At 44.1% G+C, this 23,966-nt stretch overlaps 2 protein-coding genes across 5 annotated transcripts in view; both read left to right on the plus strand.

The window, feature by feature from the left end:
* LOC147709980 (HLA class II histocompatibility antigen, DR alpha chain-like) overlaps positions 1-23,021 on the plus strand; it is a 206,060-nt gene extending 183,039 nt beyond the window's left edge. Inside the window, exons 3-5 of the mRNA XM_086920662.1 lie at positions 18,283-18,564; positions 20,029-20,194; positions 22,272-23,021. Coding sequence (XP_086776788.1) covers positions 18,283-18,564; positions 20,029-20,180 — 434 coding nt within the window. The 3' untranslated portion in view covers positions 20,181-20,194; positions 22,272-23,021. The remainder of the gene's footprint in view (positions 1-18,282; positions 18,565-20,028; positions 20,195-22,271) is intronic.
* The window catches only part of LOC147709977 (H-2 class II histocompatibility antigen, A-U alpha chain-like), a 1,213,889-nt gene that overhangs the window by 974,926 nt on the left and 214,997 nt on the right, over positions 1-23,966 (plus strand). The gene's annotated exons all lie outside the window — the stretch shown is intronic.

Genomic DNA, 23,966 nt, shown 5'->3' on the forward strand with positions numbered 1-23,966 from the left:
ACTTTTTTTTAACTTAGGGTTCGTTAGGGTTAGCCCTAGCAACAGGATTGCATGTGTTTCGGGGTGTTCTAGATTTTTGCAACTGAGTTCTGGGGTCTTAGAGCACTCGTGAGAATGTGTAATTTTGGTTGCAAGTCATTTGAAGAAAATCCAAGGTGGGAAAGGGGGGATTTGGCATAGTTAAAGAAAGCCTTTGCCACTATTCTTAACTTAGGGCTCGTTAGGGTTAGCAGTATTTCTATTGCATGTGTTTGGGTGGGGGGGTTTTCGAGTCTTGGAGCGATGTGGATACTTTTGCTTGCTTGCAAGTGGTTTGAATACAATCCACGGTGGGTAAGGGGGTATTTGGGCCTACTTTTACTTTCCAAGTATGTTTTGTCACCAGTTTTCTGCTAGGCCTTGTTTTTTGAGATCTGATTGGGGGTCTTCTACATTTTTGCGACTGGCTTTAGTAAGGGTCTGGGTGGGAGCACTGCTGGGAAGGTCTAATTTTGTTCTAAAACACAGTTTACAGTACACCTAGCTTGAGGGGAAAGATCCGCTAAATTAATTTGCCCATACTTATTTATCCTTCAAAAGGTGACTCAGACAGAGTACGCACTTTCAAAAATATTGTACTGTCTATTAGGAAAATCAAAGTGTGACTTTTTGCACTACACAGCGTACATACCTTATATTTATTTATCAGTGGTGTTGTAATATATCACTTCCTGTTTTTCGTTGAATAATTACAGGCCGGGTTTCAGTCTGTGCAATGGGGAAAAAAGGATTGAGTCAGGCTTCACATTAGCGAGCCGCAATTCAGCATCCGCCAGGCAGGCAGTGGACAGGGTGTCTTCTGGTCACCAACATTGATGGACGAAGCATCAGCTGGAATGGAGGAGTGCGGCTAATAAGAGAAATTGTTTGCTGCATGCAACTTACTTACCAAATTCAAAAGGACAACTACAACAACATACAGATACAGTATCCATTGTTTTCTTCTATGAGTGTGACTGCATTTCTTGGATCTCTCTCTGCTTCTAAATTGATCCCTACAGCCATTCTATAGGTTTTACTTTGGCTATTTTTTAAACCTAATTTAATGTAAGAAGTGTTTCTCTGAGTGCAGAGATAGGCAAGTGAAAACGCTGCAGCCCTGTACTGTCGCATTCTAGTACTACTTACTTTTCAGTAACAATGCATGCAGTAGTGCTTGCACTTCCTTTATGTCACTTAAAAGATTTATAGTTAGCTTTGTACCCAAAGATTTCTTTATCTTCAATTATTGTTTGTCCATGCTGTGCTTTTTTTTTCTTCTCTCAACAAAACCTACCCAAAAAGAAACCCCCATTCCCATCCATTTTCCAAACCCTAACCCTCTTCCCCCGGGCTGTGTGGTTTTGCTTGATGTGTGACTAAATGACATCAATAATTCCACACACTTGCTGGGGAGGATAAGGTTATAGCAACAGGCTGGTGAAGGAATCCGAGGATATATTCTAGACTTACTCAGCTTCAGTACTATTTCTTGTAGTAGTAGCCAATGTCAAAGAAATCCAACACAAGTACAAGTTATACTTTCAATACTTTACCATTTGTTAGTCTACATTGTGGCACTGTTCTAGTGTACTGTCACCTGCTATATTCTCTATCGTACCGTTGTAATGCTACAGTAAGGACAAACCAGGTTTCATTTTCTTTTTTTCCATAGGCATGCAACTGCCACTGTGTCACACCACTAGTACCACCACAATGAGGAGGAAATTTCATCCGCCCTGGATTGCCAACCTTAATCGCCATTTCCCGTGGAGCCAGCCCTGGGCCTAGCCCTACTTTCAAACACAAATTACAGGTAAGATAAGCGTTTGGTTGGAGGTAGTATAATGGAGTATTAGTAGAGACGAGAGATTGACAGTAGTACTACTAAAGTCCTAGGACTATTCAGGAAAACAAACTTACTGTTAAACCCCCACCCACCAGACTCAAAAGCAGTAAAAAACAGTTATGGTCAGATAAAGTTTCAAAAAGTATATTTTTGTAGCCCTAACAAAATAATATCCCGCAAGACCCTCCCTAACCCCAACGATTGTCCTTCAAAAGTCCCAAAAACAACCCAACTCCCAATTCCCACCCCCTCAAAAGTCTCTAAAAAAGGGGCAAGGGACACTACGGCAGGGTGCTGTTTACTTTAGCGGCCAAGGCATCATGCTCCTTGCAGAGGGTGGCATGGTCGAAGCGGAGGCCCTCCACCAAGTTCTTATATGTTAGGACCTCCTGCTCCAGGTAGAACACTCTGAGGCATAAGCGGCGCTGGCGTGCCTTGCAAATCCTGTGGGGGGCAGCTGCTGTCTTTGCTGCTCGGCGGTGGCGTTTGGCTTTAGTAGCCCGGCTCCGTACCGCTGGAGCACTGCGCTGGCTGGCAGCCCGTGGGGGCACGGAGGAGGATGCAGCTGTCCCAGTGGATGTTGTTGTTGTACCGGTAGACTGCGTCTCCTCCTCCTCCAGGGCCACCAGCCGCCGATATTCAGCGACAGTGGCATCCAGCCTCCGTTGCCGGGCCATTCGAGCCAGCTCCCTCCTCCTTGATGGTCTGTTGGATTTGGAAGGAGCAACTATATGAAGAAAGAAAGACATAGTCTGTAACCAATGCTCCTTAAGATTAACACAAAATGATTGAGCAGAAAGTTGTGTCACAGTACAAGTAGCAAATTGAAAGCACAGTACATAACTATTGAGGACAGTATCTATGTAACCTCCGACTTCTTCATCCTTGCTCTAACATTAGTGTGAGTTTAAGGAACAAATTCTACGAGCACTATGGACTTCCATTACAGTCGACTATGACAGTACACCAGTCTTATTCTTCTTCTTCTCTCTTGTTTAGGAAAATTGGTACGTTATCTTATGCAAGCCGGCATAATGCCAGCGCAGTGAACTTGCACCTGAGAAAAACAGACACACACCATGATGAGTGAGACAGACTTGCGCTACTGTACCGGTCCAGTACATGCAGGTGGTGAAGCTCTTACTTTTCTATTACGGGTGGCACTGAGAATACTCTGTTAAAAGGGCTACTGCTTAATTAATTTAGCTTTCACCCTACAGCGCAAATGAGTACTAGAAAAGGAAAATGAAGAAGCTAAATAATCTGATTATCTATCACTTCACATGGGATGTATTTGATGACATATGGGATGACTTTAGGTGCTTTGCTTATTATTGAGTGAACAGTGATACACCCACACATGAATGACGTACTACTACTAAACTAAAGTTATTAAGATAGGTAGGGAGTGTCCACCGTAATAACCGGATATATGCTGTGCTTGCAGTTGCAATACAAACTACTGCTACTATTCATGGTACTATTTGGACAAAATTACAACTTATTTTCCTTGCCTTTCCTACACTGGAACGGACGTGCGGTTGCGGTGTTACATGCTCTTCAAAGTAACACTTAGTTCATCCAGTGACCGTCTACTCTCTCTAGATACACATATGCTATCTAAGAGTCAGATAGTACCATGATCCAGGCATCCATCCATTCAAAGTATATGCACACATACAGTTTCTGTTTCACCCACCCAGGCTATTCTCCTTCCACCCATCCTTGCTTCATCATTCACCCAGCCATGCACCATACCATATTCTTTCCTTCCCAGCCACCTCGGGGACCAAGCAAACACATATCATTCTTCTTTGCCAGTCATCATTACATTTCTCGTCCTTCCACACTTACTTACACCCTTCTTTCGCTTTTCGTTCATCCCATCCATCAAGTTCATCTCAGATCTGATTGGGATTCTTCTCGCCAAAAACTTCACAGCTAAGTCGAAGTACATTTAGAGGAGGCTACTACCTGGTTGATTTATAATACACCCGTGCAGAAAGCACACTCTGCAGTCTTCAATCTCAATAAGTAAGGAATATATAGCTTACCTCTGCCCGCCACCACCGTGTTATCCCTCACAGGCATGTCCTTGTCCGGCACTTGCACCGCCTCCTCCCCAGAGTTGTTCCCCTCGTCCAATACCAGCACCTCCGCGCTGGCCCCGCCTCCAGATGTTCCACCTACAAAGTACATTTAAGAATGTTAGAATACACCACTCACTACTATATAATATTTGGTCTAGGAGGAAGAAAGAAATGTAAAAAAAACAGAATACAATGTAATAATTTGTGACTGTCTACTCTAAAGTAAAAATGTCCCTTTTTCCAGGGAAGGCTGTTGTCTTGCTACACTTTTTGGCACAACTGATGAATGCTTGCTTTTTATTTTTAACACGCACCACTTTTTCTCCTAACAGACAGAAGCTTGACTTCTAAGAACACGAGCAGGATCAAGTTCAAACCAGGTGAGAGCTCGGCTCGACCACAAGAAATGTGTCCAATTAATCGTCAGCACTAAGCACTTTTCCATTTTCAGTTAAACGTTTACTTTTATGACAAACTTGATTTTAATAAATGTGTTTACTTTTAATAAAGCTTTTAAACTTAAATAGACTCTGTGGTTTTTGGTCCTCCAGACTAGAGTGGATGAGCTAAAGGTTTTGGAATTTTTGCAAGCATGAGTCCGTGCCTCTGACATCATTGGGGATCAATCATCGGTGACTTTGGGAGCTAAATGACTGTGCCACACTATCTAGTCAGTAAGGAGATTGGGGGTTCAACTACAAAGTCTGTTATCACTGAGGTATGTGGAAAGTCTAACAGCACCTATTATAATTGATAAGCTAAGCAATGCATTATTTAGTGTCCATAGTTCTGTTTGTGCAGATTTGTCCCTGCAACAGTAGTAGAATGGATTGTCCTACTATCCAAACCAAAAGTAAAGTAGTATCTTATTCTTTCTTGGTGGTCATTCACCTTTTTATTGTTGGCAATTGTCAAAGCATAAGCATTTAGAAGACTTGAAAAGACATTATGGACAATCCCAGAGGACTGCACTCAGTGCATATAGCTATTGCTGACTAGAATGGGAGTCCAATGGAATTGCCAAATTTGCAATCTTAGTTAGCTACACAGACAGACTAATAATAATAATCTAGTAATACCACAGGGAGTCATAGTCGAGGCAGGATAAGAATTTAGATCCAGTCTACAAGATCAAAGACGATTTAGAAAAAATCGAATGAGGAACGCTAAGAAAAAATAAGTACTCTATATTAAAATTAAAACTTACTGGGGCCAGCAAAGGAGCCCTCGCCTGCCCGATCCTGGCCTGCATCCTGAACAGCACCCTCCTCCTCCTCCTGTATCCTCTTGCCCCTGGGGGGAGCTGATGTACAACATGAAAGAAAGAAAGACCAGAAAACATGGATGATATTTGTCAACCAAATCAAACATTTCAAAAGAACAATAACAAAATATTTTGGCGAAATAACAAATAGACAACTATTCCACGGGCTACATTGACCGATCTCATGTGGTCTACTACGTTATTAGTATTGCTTGATTTGCGGACCGTCGAATTGGAAACTTCTTATGTAACTCACTAAACAAAGTACTAAAAAGGTTTGCCTAGGATTGGCAGGCAGCAGTCCGCAGCACGCGAAGTGACAGACAAAGTCCATCGTGATTGCAGATCAGCGACAACACTAAAGTTTCCTACTACATTAACCAGTCATTAAAATACTCAAACTATCAACCCAACACCACTATTTCTTCTTATCGCCATGTGTACAAAGGAAGGACTGGACTTGAGTCTGTAGGGGCTAATTTAGAAGCCCCTTGCGGCTCTTTTGCTCCATTGTTGCGTGACTTTTGTGACGCAGCGGCAGAACAAAAGAGGCGCAATGGTGTAAAGCCCTGCGCCATCAGGGGGCGTTCCGGCGCAAGGGAGGGCGTTCCTGCGCAGGAACACATCCTAAAAGTGGCTGAGGGAAATCTACAAGATTTCAATCAGTCACTTTAAGGACAATGATACGTGACTCAAACCCTGCGCCTGCTTGAAGCAGATGTACGGCTTGACGCAGCATTGGGGAGATAGGGCACCCCAGAGCATTGATGGAGCTGCGCCATCGTTGCGACGCAACTCCAGCAATGCGCCGCCTTTACGGCACAGATTCGTACCGCTTTGGTGACGTTTTGGGCCCATGGTGCGCCGTATTGTAAATATGGCGCACCATGGGTGATGGTGGCGTGGCGCACAATTACTGGCGCATCCCTGCTACTTTGCAGGGATGCGCCGGTAATTAAAAATCTGAACCTTAGTGTCTAGCATTACGAAGTTCTTTAAACTACACTCATACATAATTTCACAGGCCAATGAAATGAACACAAAATCGAAAACAAATAAGCATAGTAGCAACACTACTGAGAAGGAGAGCAGTGCACCTGAAATGCACAGAAGATTTTGAAATATAATTTACCTACAATGTAATGAGCAGCATTATTGCTCTTTTAAAAAACAAAAATGTGCAATATAATAACACACAGAGCAGGAGAAAACAGAGTAGTAAAGAAATAGCTACTACTACTCACCAAGCCCGGGGATCTCAAGGCCAAGCAGGTCGAGCAGATCGCGTTCACGGTCCAGGACATCCGTCCAGTGGTGGGTGGCCTGGTTGTAGGTGCGCCGGACCCGAGAGTGGTGGTACATGGCCCGGCACACCTTCTCCCACCGCTTCCGGCGCTCCTGGATCCCGTACCCGCTACCGATCCTGCCGCCTGCCATGATGGTCCTGGGGAGGCGGCGCTGAACATAAAAAATTAGTGCGGCCACCTCCTCCGGGCTGAAGATCTCCCGGGGTACGACCTGCTCCCCCCTCAAACGCCCGCACGGGAGCCGGGCTTGGGGTGCGGGACCCTTCCCCTTCTCGGGATGCTTCCCGGCTCCCTTCACCATGGTCTGGGCAGAAAGGAAGCTAAATAATAAAGAAAATAGAATAGGGAAGAGAAGAAAAGTAAAGAGTTGAAAAAAGTAGTTTAAAATTAACCAAAAGTAGCAGAAAACACAAAAATATAGAGCAAGAAAAATAGAGAGATAGATAATAAGTAAAATAGATCAAAAAAAACTTCAAACAAGCAAAGGATGGCAGAGATACAGAGAGGATACCAAAAGCATGCCCAGAACCATAGCAATGAGTGAGAAACAAAATGGCTGCGCCCGTTCACGACCGCGCGGGTAAGTTCGCGCGAGATTTTCTTCGCGAACACCCGCAAACTTGTACTAGCGAGCCGCACACTTTGCGAGATTACACTTTGCGCCCGGAAACGGAAATACGTCATGCAAACAAGTTGGCCGCGCCCTTGAACGACCGCGAGGGTAACTTTGCACCTTGCGCTACAAGCGGCTCGCTAAAACGCACAAAACCTTGCGAACTAACACGCCGCAAAAAAACAAATCGCATATTCGCACGAATTCGCGGCTTCCGAATTCGATCTCGCGCAAGTTCGCGCCCCGCGAATCCCGCGAAATTGCAGAAAAACGAGTTTTGCAAAACTGAAAGCACTCAGCAGGTGCAAGAGTTCAAACTCATCATTAGTAACCATTCCCTGTAGTGCTTCCTGACTGGGGCCCCTCCAGAGTTCAGTTGCTAGTTGCAACAATTGTATGACTCTGCTCTGACCCTCACAGCAGGCTCATAGAATAGCTACAAGTAGGCCACAAAGGTCCTGGAAAAAAAAATTGCACTGCAACAGAAAGCAAATTACTGATAAGGAAGCAGGTGCCAGACCTGGAATTTTAAAACAGTGACACATTAATAAACTAACCCCAAATTAATTCATGTCAGTTGAAGCAGGGCAGGTGTGCTTGCTTTTCCCCCCCATAATCTACAGTGATGATGAACCAGAGGGTGGCATTGATGTAACAGAGGGTGGCATGGGTGAAACAGAGGGTGGCAGTGTTGAAAGAAAGGGTGCTGGGAACCTGTGATGATGAACCAGACGTAGAAACAACATAGTCGCGACCGTTGCGAGCCGACAAGTAAGTTCGCAATTGCGAACTGGTACCAAACCCTCGCGAACTGGCAGAAACCCTTGCGAACACAAAAAAAAAAACAAATCCGCAAATTCGCGAGAATTCGCGGATTTTGCGGATTGCGAGTTCGTAAATACGCAAATTCGCAAACGCCAGATTCGCAAAATTCGCCCATGCTTACTCAGGATGGAAGGGACTAGATTACCGCAATACAACGCCCAAGCTGGCCATGGCCTCCTTGTAAGCTCAAGAGCTAAACACAGGACCCTGGTCAGAATGTAGCGTGCCAATTGCGTATGTACCGATAAAGACTCGCAAATCCTTTATAACAGTTCTGGCGTCAGCCGAGCACTGGGGCCATATCCAAATTGATCTTGTCCTAATAGTTGTGGGACCGCATTCGTCCATTATGACGTCTGCGTGAAGATAGTCTAATGCTCTCTAACAGTGGTATCTGGACTGGGCTGGCTACACTGTAGTCAGGTAACTGGTAGCTTTCGCTGCTGCGATCTCTGTTGCACTTAGGGCAATGAATTGCGAAATTGTAAACTTCAACGCTCATTCCCGGCCACCAGTACATCTTTTCTAATTCTATTAGAGATTTTAAGATCCCTTGATGTCTCAGACCCTCTCCCATATGTGCTTAAAAAATGAGAGCACTTCTCCGTTTCCTGTTTGGAAATACTCTGTCCCCCACTCCAGGGATTCGAGCAAAAGGAACGGAGTTTGTATCAATTATGTATGTATTTGTGAGTGGATAGTTTAGAGGTAACGCTGCATAGCTACCTTCCATTGAGGCTTTTACTGCTAGCAATGTTTCACCATCTATTACTCTTTTCGAGCGAGCGATTGTAGCTACGGAAGCCGTTTGCACAGCTGCCTTTGCGGCCATATCAGCCAATGAATCCCCTGCAACGTGAACACCATCACGCTGATGACTCAGTGTATGAATCACGTGAGTCTTTTGTAGTTCTTTCTGTAATAGAACTACTTGTTTCCAAAGCGTTTTATGCTTAATTGTGCCACCTTTTGAATTTTTGAAACCATTTTGAACCCATTTCTGCAAGTTTTTGTTGTAAGATTCAACGCAGAAATACGAATCGCACACTATTAGTATGGGGAATTCGCGATCGGTATTTTCAAGCGCCATCTTGAAAGCCTGTAGTTCAGCTCGCTGAGCTGTACAGTCTCCGAGTGATTGAGTTTTAGTGACCATAGGTCTGAATTTACCTTTGCGCCAATGACCTCTAACGATCGCGCACGCAGCACTATAAGCTTGTTTACCCCAATTGCGGGCTGTGCTGATCCGTCTGTATATATCCTACATCCGTAATGTTCTAGAGGCAGAATTTCGGTCGGCAGAGGACATTCGTATTTGTAATGTAGGAATTCTTGTGTCTTCAAGTAGAGGTCTAAAACGTATTCAATGTCTGTTGCAGTAAGAGAATTAACCCATTGTATCCATCTCGGATGTAAAGCTTTAGCATTTGGAATGCTCGCTTTTGTTACTGCCTCTAAGGCAGGTACAGGTGTAACGATCATTATGCGCTTACCCTGCGCTAGAGCTCTTTCTCTTGCTACTGCAGTTTGAACCGCTGTCAGAATTTTTTCAGTTGAAGTGAATTTCATTTCAGCTTGTGTGTACAAGTGTGATTTGAATGCAATTGGTACCTTTTCTCCTTCATTAAAGGTCAGGTATGTGAATCCGCATTTTCCTGGGATGACACGGATCACGAGATTGCGCGCATTATCGCGTGTATCTAATTGTGTTCTTGCTAACATGACTGTTTGTACTGAACACAAAATTTCTGTATGTTTCCGAGTCCAATTTGTTGGTTTGAAATTCGGTTTGATTAGGTTGTAGAGAGGTTTAACCCTTTCTGCGTAGTTCAGAACATAAGTTCTTCCAAAATTCAGGAAACCTAGAATTGACTGTAAGTTTTTCAGCATCTTTGGAGGTTGAAGCAGTGCACATTTCTCTAGAAAGTTTGCTGCCGGGCTTTTGCCTTCACTTGACAACTCGTATCCTAAAAATAGGACGTTGAGGTGGGCAATTCGTGATTTCTTAAAATTGAATTTGTACCCTTCAGAAGCGAACCCAAGTATTATGGTGTTCACTCTTTTCAAGTGCACGTCCAAATCATCATCTGTAAGATAGATGTCATCGACATAAGATAATGCCTCATCATCATACATCTGTAGTAACTCTGTTACTCTGGCTGAAAATAACCCTGGACTATTCTTGAATCCCTGGGGGAGACGGCAAAATTGTCTCTGTGTCCCCAAGATTGAGAAAGCGGTCAAATGCCTACTTTCCGGTGCAATGTTTTGACAGAAAAACCCTTTTGAAATGTCTAATGTGGTTTTATATTTTTTGCGCACAATGTTATTCATCAGTGCTGCACTATGTGCATTTTGTACTGCAAATGTTTTGCAACAAGAGTTTAATTGTCTGTAATCCAAAACTAGACAATATGTATTGTCTGGTTTGGAGACAGGAAACAAAGGATTGTTCATAGATGAGGTGCATGTTTCAATCACCCCTTGATACTCAAGTTGATCTAAGATCTCCCTGACTTGTTTTTTAGCTTCTTGCTTGACTTGATACTGCCTTTGTGCAGTAGGTTGATTTTTTTAACTGGATTTTATGGGGAGGAGAGTCCTCATCCCATCCTACGCGATTTTTATATAATGCTGGAGCCTGGGCCACAGCCCATTTTCTGACATAGTTGTTTTTTTTATGAATAGGAATATGATTTGAGAAGGCTGGCATAATTATCTCTTCGCCGTGTGGGCACTCCCTAACAACTGCAGGTGGCCAGTCTCTTTCAGCTAGAAGTATGTCATAACCCTTAGATAGCTTGTCCCAAAAGAGAGCTTTTATTTTTCTAGTTATGTCCCCCTCCATCCGGAGAGTTACTTCATATAACTTGTGGGGTACACTAACCCTGGTGTCGGCAGTTTCAACTTGAATGCATTCATTCAAGTCCACTGTCTCCAGATGATCCATCAGGATCTTGCGAGCTATGGTCACTTCTGCTGCGCTGTCTAGCATTGTCTGGGCCCACACCCTGTTCTTGAGTTGTGTCCTCAAGATCCTCTGCATGTATGATCTTTACACTTGCTACCTTCTTTTTGGAGAATTGAGTTTTCTTATTTTTTGGAACGTGCTGTTTGTCTTTCGACTTCACGCGTTCTTTTTGTTCTGATCGTCCTCTTTATTCTGATTTCTGCGAGGAAGTCTAAAAAGTACGAGGGGAACGTGTATCGGTATCTTGATATCTATCAGGTTTTCTTAAGTTATCCCTATTTCTAAGGTTATACCTTTTTTCAGAGGGCTCCCGTAGGGGAGAACTACCTCCCCGTTGGGGAGATCTTCCTCTGGACTGAGAACGCTTCTCTTTAGGAAGTGTCTGTTTAGTATTTTCCCACTTCTTTTTTGGAGTAGTGAGATTATTTTTAATAAAAACGTTTTCAGGATTCTCTGTTAGTTGTGGTTTTAGTGGTTTTCCACCCAAACTATCTCTACCTAGTTCTTCATAGGATTTTTCAATAATTCTGGCAAGCTGATAAGGTTGCTCAGTAATGTCTGTTTCTTTTACTTTCTGGCGAATTGCCACTGATGCTGCTTCACCTTTAATGTTGGCTAATGGTATAGCCGAGACCTGTTTGAAATCTTTCAGTAATTTCATACCTAGATTTAAAGCTGGTTCTGGACCGTATTCATTTTGAATCTGTTTTAGAACGTCTGGTATTACCGCCAAGGACGGAACACCATGTGTTTTAGTGTAGATTGAAGCAAAGACTGTGCCCCAAGTGTCACAATCCTCTATGTGTGGTGCAATCCCCATAGGTAAGCAGATTGTCAGAATCCTGTGTTTCTCATGAGGCGTACTATCAGGAAATACGGCCTTTTTTTGAGTAATTTTTTGTGCTAACCAGAACGGAATTTGTTCTCGTTTTGCTGGTAGTTTACCAATAAGTATGAGCGGAAAATCCGTTCCGCTCGCGGATTTTGCGAATTTTCGGTAAATTCGCGATCCGCGAACTCCCGCGAATTTACCGAGAATTCGCAAATCCGCGAGCGGCGGATTATTCCGGGGGCAAAAGTTGAAGCCTGGCCTGTTGTAACTATTTACGATGGCGCCGGCAAGCTGCCAGCGCCATCCTAAAATAGTTACTAAGTTAGCTTCAACAGGAAGCTCTAATAGATAAAATAAAGCAGGTGCTCGATTTTATCTATTAGAGCTTCCTGTTGAAGCTAATTTAGTAAGTATTTTAGGATGGCGCTGGCAGCTTGCCGGCGCCATCGTAAAATATTTACAACATGCCCTTCTTGTGAGCCCAAAAACAATCGTGAGCGTCGTCGAGGCAGGTGTGCCTTCTTCACAAATCTACCGTGGAAAATCAGCTGTGATGCTGGATAGAGGCTTTTGCATCCTTGACTTTCACGAGCGCAATACCCGTGCTGTTTCTGTGACCAGGAGCTTATTTCTCTTCATCTGCTGAACTGATCTTTCTCTGACCTTTTATACACACAAGAAGCATGTGTGAACTCGCATGGTAGCCCTGCCCGTTTGGCCCCCTCCACACACTCGCGGTTTGCACCGTCTTCCCGCCATTCACCCACTATGATGGACAGCTCACTCAAGGGACCCCTGCGCCCTTCGGGGCGATTGCATAGTAACACACACATGGTCGCTCGAACTAGTTGATGCTCAAATTCAGTGACTCATTCATTAGCCCAAAAACAATCGTGAGCGTCGTCGAGGCTGGACAGATGTGCCTTCTTCCCAAATCTACCGTGGAAAATCAGCTGTGATGCTGGATAGAGGCTTTTGCATCCTTGACTTTCACGAGCGCAATACCCGTGCTGTTTCTGTGACTAGGAGCTTATTTCTCTTCATCTGCTGAACTGATCTTTCTCTGACCTTGTATACACACAAGAAGCATGTGTGAACTCGCATGGTAGCCCTGCCCGTTTGGCCCCGCCCACACACTCGCGGTTTGCACCGTCTTCCCGCCATTCACCCACTATGATGGACAGCTCACTCAAGGGATCCCTGCGCCCTTCGGGGCGATTGCATAGTAACACACACATGGTCACTCGAACTAGTTGATGCTCAAATTCAGTGACTCATTCATTAGCCCAAAAACAATCGTGAGCGTCGTCGAGGCTGGACAGGTGTGCCTTCTTCCCAACTCTACCGTGGAAAATCAGCTGTGATGCTGGATAGAGGCTTTTGCATCCTTGACTTTCACGAGTGCAATACCCGTGCTGTTTCTGTGACCAGGCGCTTATTTCTCTTCATCTGCTGAACTGATCTTTCTCTGACCTTTTATACACACAAGAAGCATGTGTGAACTCGCATGGTAGCCCTGCCCGTTTGGCCCCGCCCACACACTCGCGGTTTACACCGTCTTCCCGCCATTCACCCACTATGATGGACAGCTCACTCAAGGGACCCCTGCGCCCTTCGGGGCGATTGCATAGTAACACACACATGGTCGCTCGAACTAGTTGATGCTCAAATTCAGTGACTCATTCATTAGCCCAAAAACAATCGTGAGCGTCGTCGAGGCTGGACAGGTGTGCCTTCTTCCCAACTCTACTGTGGAAAATCAGCTGTGATGCTGGATAGAGGCCTTTGCATCCTTGACTTTCACGAGCACAATACCCGTGCTGTTCTTGTGACCAGGGGTTTCTTTCTCTTCACCTGCTGAACTGATCTTTCTCAGACCTTTCAAACACACAAGAGGCATGTGCACTCGCATGGAAGCCCCGCCCCAAATCCGCGGATCCGCAAATCTGCAAAATCCGCGGATTTTGCGGATCCACGATCCGCAAGTCCGCAAAATCCGCGGATCGTGGATCCGCAAAATCCGTCCATGCTTATTTACCAATGACTGACTGTATAGTCTGTGGTGTGATTTTATTTGTGTTCCCCTGGTGAGGGGTGTGCTGTGGAATTCTTACAGCTGGTTGGACTGTTAATGTCCGCATGACATATTGAACCAATTATCTATGCATTTTAATTAACTGTTTCAGCTGAGCTAGCAGTTCTGCATCTGACATCCTTTCAATGTCTGGATGTGGTATATAGCTGGCTAGTACCGGCCATGTTGCTCCTGGTCTACCTAGTGGACCGAGCCTGGTAATGTGATTTTGATGTTTTAGGGCGCCTTTAAACCAGAGCTGATGCTCTTGGTAAGTTAATGGAATTTCAACGTCCTCGAAAGGAACGTATTCCGCTGGAGGATCCTCTGCTTTGTAGTAGTGGAACTCACGTGTTCCTGCATTTGCTGCTGGAAACTGAATCCATGAATAGAATACCTCTGTCTGCCGATATTCATGTGCCTCTATGACAAAGATTACCCTGCCACCTCTTGCTGATACTCCATTATTAGAGTCTGTAAGTTATACTTTTTCTTACATTTACCGGGAGCAGTATAGCATCCGTGTCATTTTCTAGGATAGCAGCGTCATCTAAAGCCGCTTGAGCTGCTGCTGCAGCTCTCTCTATTTCGGTATCACTATCCGACATTTTAGTCGGCTGGGAGTTTGCAGAACAAGTTTCAAGGAAACAAAGATTAGGTGCACAATATTTTGGAACACTGTATCCTTCAACGTTGAACAAACCAAAAACTAATACATAGGATTTTTCTCCTACTCAGTTTTGGCGGATATTATCCTTTCACTCAGTTCAGACTTCGATTGGAGTTTTTACGGGAAAAAGGGGTCTGTGTGAAAAGCACGACTGAGTTACTCTAGTATCTAGCGTTAAATGATCGCCTTACCAAACGTTGGGCGCCATGTAGTGTAGTTCTTTTATTCCCAATAGGCTCTGCACATTGGAATAATATATCCTGCAGCTTAGACGTAGGACTTAAGTTGACTAGGTCTCTGCCTAATATATTAGACTTAATTGTGAGTGCCAGCTAGCTCAGAGGTCACTAGAATCTTTTTTGAATAAACAAGAAGGGATTAGTCTCTGACAACCATATAACATGACAACTTTGTTTCCCCAGAACAAAACGTATCTCTAGAGTCGCGGAAACAATAGACAGCTATTTCACTCAGTCAAATGTGCATGCTTCGTTTCACCAGAGTTGCTTAGAAATAGAGAGACTGGCGTTTTCGATAACAGTATTTATTGAACAGTCTTATTTCTTAAGCATAAGAAATGCACTGCTACAATTGAAATGCTAGTTAAGAAGTACAATGCATATAATACGAATAGTATTATAAAATAGTACTGTAAGAGCATGATATGGTTTATAAGCCATAAACATAGAATACATAAAATGCATAAAATACATACAGTGATAAAAATAGTGGCTAAAAGTACTCAACTGGTGCTTCTAAAATACGCCTACCACAGTGTACCTAACCGAAGTCTAGTACAAGGGAAGAAGTAAGTGAGGAATGGCTTAAGTTTAGTATTTCTCTGCCAAGAGTCTATCCAAGAATTCTCTAACGGTCTAATCAGCTCTGTACCTTGGTTTAAGAATGATAGAGGTCTTGTATCTCTCTCCCTGTACTCGATCTCCCAGCAACCCGCAAGGGAAGCCTGGAAACACCGGAGCTGGATTTCTTGTCAGGAGTAAAGACAGCGTATTCTCAGTGCGTCAGTTGGAGGGTCGGCTTCCTTCGGCACTTGCAGCAGCAGGGCGTCGGGCAAGTAGTTAGTCGACCAGCTCCTAAACTACAGTGTGTTTGACTGGGCAAACGTAGGCATATTTATACTTTGAAGGTGCCGAGTTTGACGTAAGATTGGACATAATATCGTCACTAGTGCCTCAATTCCTTGAAAACTCCAGGAGTTCTTGGATAAATTAGTATTCACGCAGGGGGAAGTCCCTGACTGCTGAAGGCTGGTTTTTCCAAGAAATCGTTGTGGATTCTCGGAGTTTAGTGGAAGTAGCCATGCCGTATTTGGGCTGCACAGGCTAAGACTAAATAAGGCAATGATTCCTATGCCTATATAAGGATTGGGTGAATTATACCTATATATGGGCATGAATCGGGAAAATTACACTAGGGTCCTAGATTCCCACATAACATGTCTAGAAGTGCATCTGGGAATGTTGCCTTGCTAGGTGGAGGTCTGTAAAGGAGCAGGAAGTTACAGGTGGAAGATGGTGTAGGATTACATCTTGTTAGAAGAGCCTCACAATTCTTTATGGAGATGTTGTCAATTTTAGTGATGTGTATTGTATGCCTGAATACAACAGCTAGACCACCTCTTTTTTTGGCTATACGAATTTGGGTGATTATTTGATAGCCTATAGGAATGGCTTCATGCAGGGCTGGAGCCATATCCTCTCCCAACCATGATTCGGTTATGAATAGTATGTCTAGTTTTGCTTCAGTGAGAAGGTCGTAGATGTGATGCTTGTTTTTAGAGAGAAATTGAGCATTTATTAGTAGACTGTGTAGAGAGTGGCCTTTGGTGATAGTGGGACTTTGTTTGGTAGAAGAGTGATCAGTATTGTGTGGGTGTGTAGCAGGTGTGTTTTTAGTGCTGGTATTAGCTGTATTAGGATAGCAATTGTGTAGCTGTTCTGTATCGTGTTGCTCATCCAGCATGCTAAGAAGGCATTTTGATGGGTCTGCGTGTGTATGAGTTGGAGATGGTGTTCAAGAGTGAGTTGGAGTGCTGTGTTGCTTTTGTGGTGTAACATTGTTGTGAAGTAGAAATGGGGAAGCAAAGTTGTGAGGTGTGGCATGTTGCTTATATTTTTTGTGTGTGTTTAAGGCTGAAGGTGTATAAGATGCAACTCGGTATGTACTTCCAGCTGAGGCACGCGTTTGTGACTTCAAAGCCTTCTATAGAACCTCTGGCGATAAGCCTATAAAACGTAGAATACTGATGGATCCCATTGGAGGAGGTAACCACATCTCTCAGATACTCTGCACTTGATTAATAATGGCCCTGACAAATTGGCAACCCTCAGCTGAAGAGGCAAAACACAAATGGGTCCTTTGGATGAAGACGAGTGGTGGGAAATGTAAATGTCGGTGTGTACAATTAATTACATGCATCAGGTGTACTATTCACCTGAAAGGCTCTGGAAGATGGCAAAATACCCTCCCCGAGACGTCCTGTATGCAGAGTTGACAAGGGGGTTTATCGTATGACTTGGAGCTGACAGGAATACAGAGGCCTTTTTCTTCTGTTGTGAGAATTCTAACAGATACAAGTGACCACAGCTCCCAGGTACTGTTATTGGGGTTAATGGAGGCAGAATTATTTTCCTGGCAAACAAAAATGTTGGTAGGACTTAGTTGTTTATTTGCTACAAAGGACATTGCGCACGCTGGGTGTGGCCAGGTGCGCCTACTGTTCATGAATGGTGACAAGCAATGGAGAGTTGCGCCATATTGAAGAAAGCAGCGTATGAGGCCAGCTGCTGCCCACATAAATATGCCAGGATATGGGAACAATGGATTTCAAATGTTAGTATCGATGTCTACAGGTGCTCGGGAATGCTGGCCATTAATTGTCATGGCTAATGATTATGATGTCTGTTTTTTTATGTTTCCTATGGGTGGTTTCTCTCCAATCTGGCGCCTTATTGTTTATTCTACATGAAATCAATAAAGAGAAATTTTAAAAGCCATAGTAAATATGATATTGTCAGTTTAAGTAATCCACTTTCAAGGACTTGGAAGAATGTCACGCAAGAGCAGGAGCTCCATGTTGGAAACGTGGGTTCGAAAAACTCATTGGGTTGAATATTGAGACTGGAGGCAATGAACAAATGAAGCCACAGCAGAGGAAGGCTGTAGAACAGGATATCGGCAGGCAGGAAGTTAGGCACTCACTACTACATTGTTTGTAGATCCTGCAATTCGCAGGTTTCAATTTCGGGCCCTCATCATGCAATCGCGAAGAACAGTGTGGAGTGGAGAAGATGGCCAGTTATTAGATTTGCAGACATTTTGTTTGCACCGCACGTTAGCAGATATATCCACCATTACCAGCAGTTGCATTGGTAATACCGCATGCTGTGCCTTACGTATGTTTGCCCTCTGGTACTTTTCCCCATGTCTACAGGTGCCTGGCAGGGTTCCAAATACAGGAAATGGCCACCTGTAATGCTATTACTTGCCCAGTAGTTTGTCCCATATTCACCAGGCAGGTTCCTTATCAGACCTTTGGACCTGATTATGGTACCAATAACATTCTTCATATCTGTCCTCGAGCCCTGGTAGCCGCCACTTTCCTCTCCTTGTCTCTCCTGCCCCCACGTCTGTCCGTGCATGTCTTTCTCCTCCTGCTCTCTACATTGTTGTCCTCCTCTTTTCCTCCGATCCCCACCCTGGAACCCTGTATATTCTTCTAACACTCCCACCTCTCTTTCTTCATTAGTTGCTCCAGAGGTGGTGGTGTTCACGGAGAACCCGCTGGAGTTGGGCGAGCCGAATATTCTCATCTGTTTCATGAACAAGTTCTTCCCGCCCGCCATCAACGTCACATGGCTGAAGAACGGAGAGCCCGTGGACCAAGGGGTGGCAGAGACCGACTTCTACCCAAATGATGATTTCTCATTTTCAAAGTTTCTGTACTTAACCTTCATCCCCATAGAGGGGGATGAGTACGCCTGCTCGGTGGACCACTGGGGCTTGGAGCACACGGTGAACAGGCTTTGGGGTAAGTTCCAACTCATCAAAGTTCACAACCCTCCAGGTAGTGGAATGGAAATGTTTACCGCTCTTCAAATTACTTACCTAGCTGTCCATTATGATTCACTGTCACCTTAAGGATTTTGGGGGACCTGGGCAAGAAATTTTGGGGGACCCTGTGTGGAACAACTTTTATTTTTAACCACTAATTTAAGCCATGTGATACCAAACAATATTGAATTATATGTTATAGGCTGAGATAGGGCACCTTCCTGCACAACAACACTACAAGGCGTTTTCCTCTTTCTGTGTGTGTTGTAGAATGCAGCACACCTAGAAAGAAGAAAAAACGAGGATGAATAAAGTATTTGTTACGCCTCACCTCGGGAGGTGTACGGATTTGGTGCTTCCCCAGGTGTACATGATTTTGTAAATCTGGGGCAGCCTCAAAATCCATGGGTGCTGCTTGGAAACACCACCGCAATGCCCAGGGATCACCTCTCAGGCGCAGGGTGAGGCGATGCAGCGGTTTGCACTGCGTTGCCTTTCTCAAGATGTATGAGGCCTCTCAAAGCTATGCAGGGTGGTCTGCGTGGATTCATAAATCGGATTCAGAGCTCTTCACCACACATGTACCACTTTACGTGGTTCAAAAACAACGCAGGACTCTGAGAAATAAGCCCTGCGTTTCAGTCTGGCACCTTCTTGATGTAGGGCAGTAGGAGGTCTTGCATCAAAAGAAAATATCTAGGATTACTTTTATAACAAAAGTGGCAAAACAAGAGATAAGGAAAGTGGAATCTGCTCAAATAAACCTCCAGGGCTTCCTTTGCTGGGTTGAAAACTCGCATTCATCTCATGGGTCCTTCACTCACCGCCTGCTGTGGACATGGGGCTCTTGATCCACAAATAACAAGCCCTGGCCTAAGTGGTCCTTCGCTCATCACCAGGGGCGATGGATGCAGTGTCAAGATCAACCAGCACTTTATGATGATGGCAAAGCAGTGCTTGTGGCTGTTACTTGTGACCCCTGACCTTCTTACACATTCTGAAACAGGCTGGACTCTGGGACAACCAGGAAATCATCCCACATGTAACCCTTCCATGATAGACCCCAGATGCTGTGCCCATTCCCTGCCTCTTCCCAGTCACCCCATTTCTCCTTAGTCCGTGCCCCATCTCTGTTTTTACTTGGCCGGGTTCTCTATATTTATTTGTTAGTTTTCTAGCAGATTTCTGTATCGTGGGTCTAGATCTAATGAGTGATAGAGCGCTTCACACATGGGAACCAGTCACAGATCACCAACCTAGAGAGGACACTTTTTAAAAACACATGAAAGTGTTGAAGGAAGCAGGAGTCCTGGGACTGTCTCTTATTTTGAAATCCAGCAGCAGATGTTAGGAGATGCACTTTAGATCCAAGTTGTGAGAATTTACACTGAAGGGAAAGGTGAGATTACCTGCATAATAACCGTCTCATTCTCCTTGGCAGGTGCCCACGTGCCCCAGCAACCATCAGAACAGGCACAGACGGTGGTGTGCGCCCTGGGTCTAGCCGTGGGGATCATTGGTGTGATCGTGGGCACCATCCTGGTCATCAAGGGGATGAGGAATGGAGCTGGGCCGAGAAGAGGAGGCCGCTGATGGCGCGAGCGCAGGTGAGATGTGTGTGATGCTGATGCAAGACTGGACTTAAAGTAATTCTATGATAAAGGCACAAAAGAGGTCAAGGGAGTGTCTTTGTATGCATCTGTCTGTTTATCTGTATGGGCCTCCATAGAGCATGGCACTATAAAGACTCACAACATCTCTCTGTTCGCTACAAGTGTGTATTAAAAGGGCGCTCTAAGAAAATTAGGCTGAACCAAACATCCACATCTTAAGCTTTTCCTAAGAAGAATACATTTGCTTTCTTTCTTCTTTCAAGGATTTCAGAAACGCGTTCCAGAAAACGGAAACGTGTACCCAAAAAGTTAGCCTCCCTATTTTGAATATTTGAACCATGGGAGAGACAGAAAGCACTTGGAGGAAGAGCCTAGATTTACAGATTGACTGAGATAGATCAATAGCTGAAGCCCAGGGACAGGATTTTGAGGGGATTTGAATTTCCATAATCCCCTTGGAGCTGGCAACCACTTGGTAAAAAGATGCATCTGCATTAATCAGTGAACCAAGACTTCTCAGTCCTTGAGCAGGGCTCAGTGGGAACCCAACAGGTTTGGCCGCAGACAGCCGACCCAAGAAAGAGGATCGTTTGCTGTCAACGTTACCTTGGACTGAAGGGTTGAGCTTTAGGTAGCTTGTGGTTATCTCATAGCTTCTCACACCTGAAAAAACAGTGAATTTGATCCGTTAATAGATGTTGGAAGAGGATCTAGATAGCTAACACCACAGGTTAAAGTCTTGCACCAGCTGTGTGAGAGGAAATAAAGAAACATTAAATAAAAGAGGGTATAGAGACAAATCTTCGGGACACCCTAAACAAACCACTTAGAGCAGTCAACCTCGAAGCTGGGGAACGGGGTTCGTGTCTCGGCATCGACGCTCAACATCCTGTGATTCTGGGTAATTCACTTAATCTCCCAGGGGCAGATTTACAAGCCCCATAAGCCATATTTGCACCGCCATTGCATCCTCTTTGTGACGCAGCGGCGGCGCAAAGCCAGCACCATGCTGCGGGATATTTACAATGTGACGCATCTGGGAGATGCGTCACGTTGTGAAGCCCTGCGCCACATGTGGGCGTTCCAGCGCAGGAGGTGCGTTCTAGAGCAGGAACCCCTCCTAAACGTGGCTGAGTGAAATCTACAAGATTTCACTCAGTTACTTTTACGGCCATGCTGCGTCAAAACCCTGCGGCTGCATGAAGCGGGCGTAAGGATTGACGCAGCATGTTAGGCATAGGGACACCACGAGCCTTGCTGGAGCCGCGTCACGCTTGCGTCATGACTACAGCAATGCGTCACCTTTACGGCAGCAGATGTGTCACGCATCTGTCTATTCTTGCCCCATGGTGCGCCGCATTTACAATGCGGCGCATTCATGATGGCGCAAGAGGTGTCTGCCGTGATGCACAATATCTGGCGCATCCCTGCTGATATGCAGGGATGCGCCAGTTATTGTAACTTATCTAACAAAATCAGTGCACTGACCCTACGTTTGTCCATGATCATTCAGTGATTATCCACCACTCAACCTATAAATTCCTCAGTTCATTTACAGAGGTTTATGGTTAAGGATGCCACCTTTGTCTACAAATGTTGGTTGTTCTTTTTAACAAAGAAATTGGCATTTTTATAAAAGTGTCAATCTTCGCATCATAGAATGTATTGCTTTTATTGACAGGTTGGTGGATGTTACCAGCATAGAACACGTCATTTTGTTTAACGCTTGGCTGAAGTTTGCATTATAGAATTTACTCTTTAGTCTACAAAAGTTTGCCCCATGTTTTTCCTTTGTTATGGTTTGCTGATCATTGCCCTATAGACTTATGAAGTTAGACTGTTTTTTGCATCAAAGAATTCGCTATGTTGTGTATGAAGCTTGTCTTAATCTTTGGACAACGGAATTCACATTTGTTAAAAAGGTTCACTGATTTTTGCACAACAGACGTTAAGAACGGTCATTGTTACTCCTTTCCTTCAATGTAAAAAGATTGCTGTCAAGTCACTAGCTTTTTTTAAATCTTTTTTTCTTTTTCGCTTCGAGTTCTTACTGTGTCCTTTTCTATTGCAGATAGTTCACAGTCAGAAAGAAAACACTGACCTGAGTGCCTTCTTGCAACTTCCTTCATGCCTTCAACCTGCTCCTCCATACACAAATCAAACAAATGTAGCTCTTTGTAAATACGGTGATTTGCTTCCGCTGGGTCTATATGTTATCAATAGAGCACTCTGCTTGGGTAGAGGGTGACTGGGCTGCAAGGACCAGGAGGGCCGCAGAGGGTCTGGGGGTGATGGAGTGGGGGAGACCAGATGCAGTCTAGTGTGAAGTCCCTGTGATTGTGTAACCTCCGTATTCTATTCCGGGACCAAAATATCGAGAAGGTGAATGCAAATGGGTAAGTATAGATTTGCTATTCTTAACTCCACTTCTGTGTACCTTGACGATGTATATATCGTCAAGGTACATATATATGGAGTTATATATAGTAAAATTTTACTTACCTATCGAAACTTACCGTCACAATTTTTGTGTTCTCGATATTCTTGACACGATATTTTGGTCCACAATATTTCTGTTTTCCATAGTATGTCTAAATACCTTCTTTAGGAACAAGTTGAGTTTACCCAAAGCTATTTCATGTATCAGTAATGTTGCTTCCAAAAATGAAAGCTCTTAAGCTTCTTTTATCTGGACAGATTGTTTTATTTTTGATTATCTTTTGTGATGAACGGATGTAGATTGCTTTATTGTTTTGTTTCATTGTCCCCTATGTTTTGTTTTTCTTACAATAAACTTCAATTAAACAATTTGAACTAAAAATTTGTAATAATGTCTGTTGTTATTTTAGTATTTGACTGTTATTTTCCATGCAAAACCAATAAAGAAAAATGTGTTCCCACACAAACCCTCATGCTTTTCATTGCTGGTCCACATCACTAATAGCGACAGTCACTGTTAAGATTCCGCTGCAAGGGTTGAAAGTTCCTACATGACATTGGGGTTCTTCCTAATCTACCTCCAAGATTCCACCTGGTTTTCCAGCAATGTCTGAAGACTCACCTGAGCCAGTGGTCACCATCATGTTCAGTTCTCCAGCTGTGTCCAATGAACTTCAAAGAGATCCTATCTAAGAGTACAATTGAATCCACTTCAGCCCACCACACGGGCACACGGCCGTGCCATCACTGCAGTAATTGCAATAATATAATTAAAGGAAACATCCTCAGCCATCCCATGAGAGGATTCAGTATCAAACTTAACGTGGACGCAACATGTGACTCCTCCAACTTGATCTATCTCCTGAAGTGCCCATGCGGCAAAACCTACGTGGGCAAAACCAGCAGGAAAATTAAGACGCGGTTGAACGAACACAAGTCTAACATAAGGACTAAAAATACTAAATCCAATGTAGCCATCCACTTCAATGAGGCCAACCACAACGTGGCTCAACTTAAATATATGGTTCTTGAGATTGTTCCCAAAACTGAAGGGAGAGACAACAACAAAACTCTTTTGCAAAGAGAAACAGCATGGATGTATAGATTACAATCACAGAAACCTTTTGGTCTTAATGACCGGACTGAATTGAGCTGCTATTTATAATGCCGACAGTGGGCATTTCTTGATGCATTATAATTCTGTTTTGCTGTTTGCCCCCTAATCATTGTTCTTTTACATTCCTTTCCCTTCTGGTTTACCCCGCTCATTTCTGACTCACTCTCCCTTCCAAGATGGCCACGCCATTCTCACCTTCTTCCTTAGTCC

Source organism: Lissotriton vulgaris, chromosome 5 (assembly GCF_964263255.1).
Source record: "Lissotriton vulgaris chromosome 5, aLisVul1.2, whole genome shotgun sequence".
NCBI classification, from domain to species: domain Eukaryota; kingdom Metazoa; phylum Chordata; class Amphibia; order Caudata; family Salamandridae; genus Lissotriton; species Lissotriton vulgaris.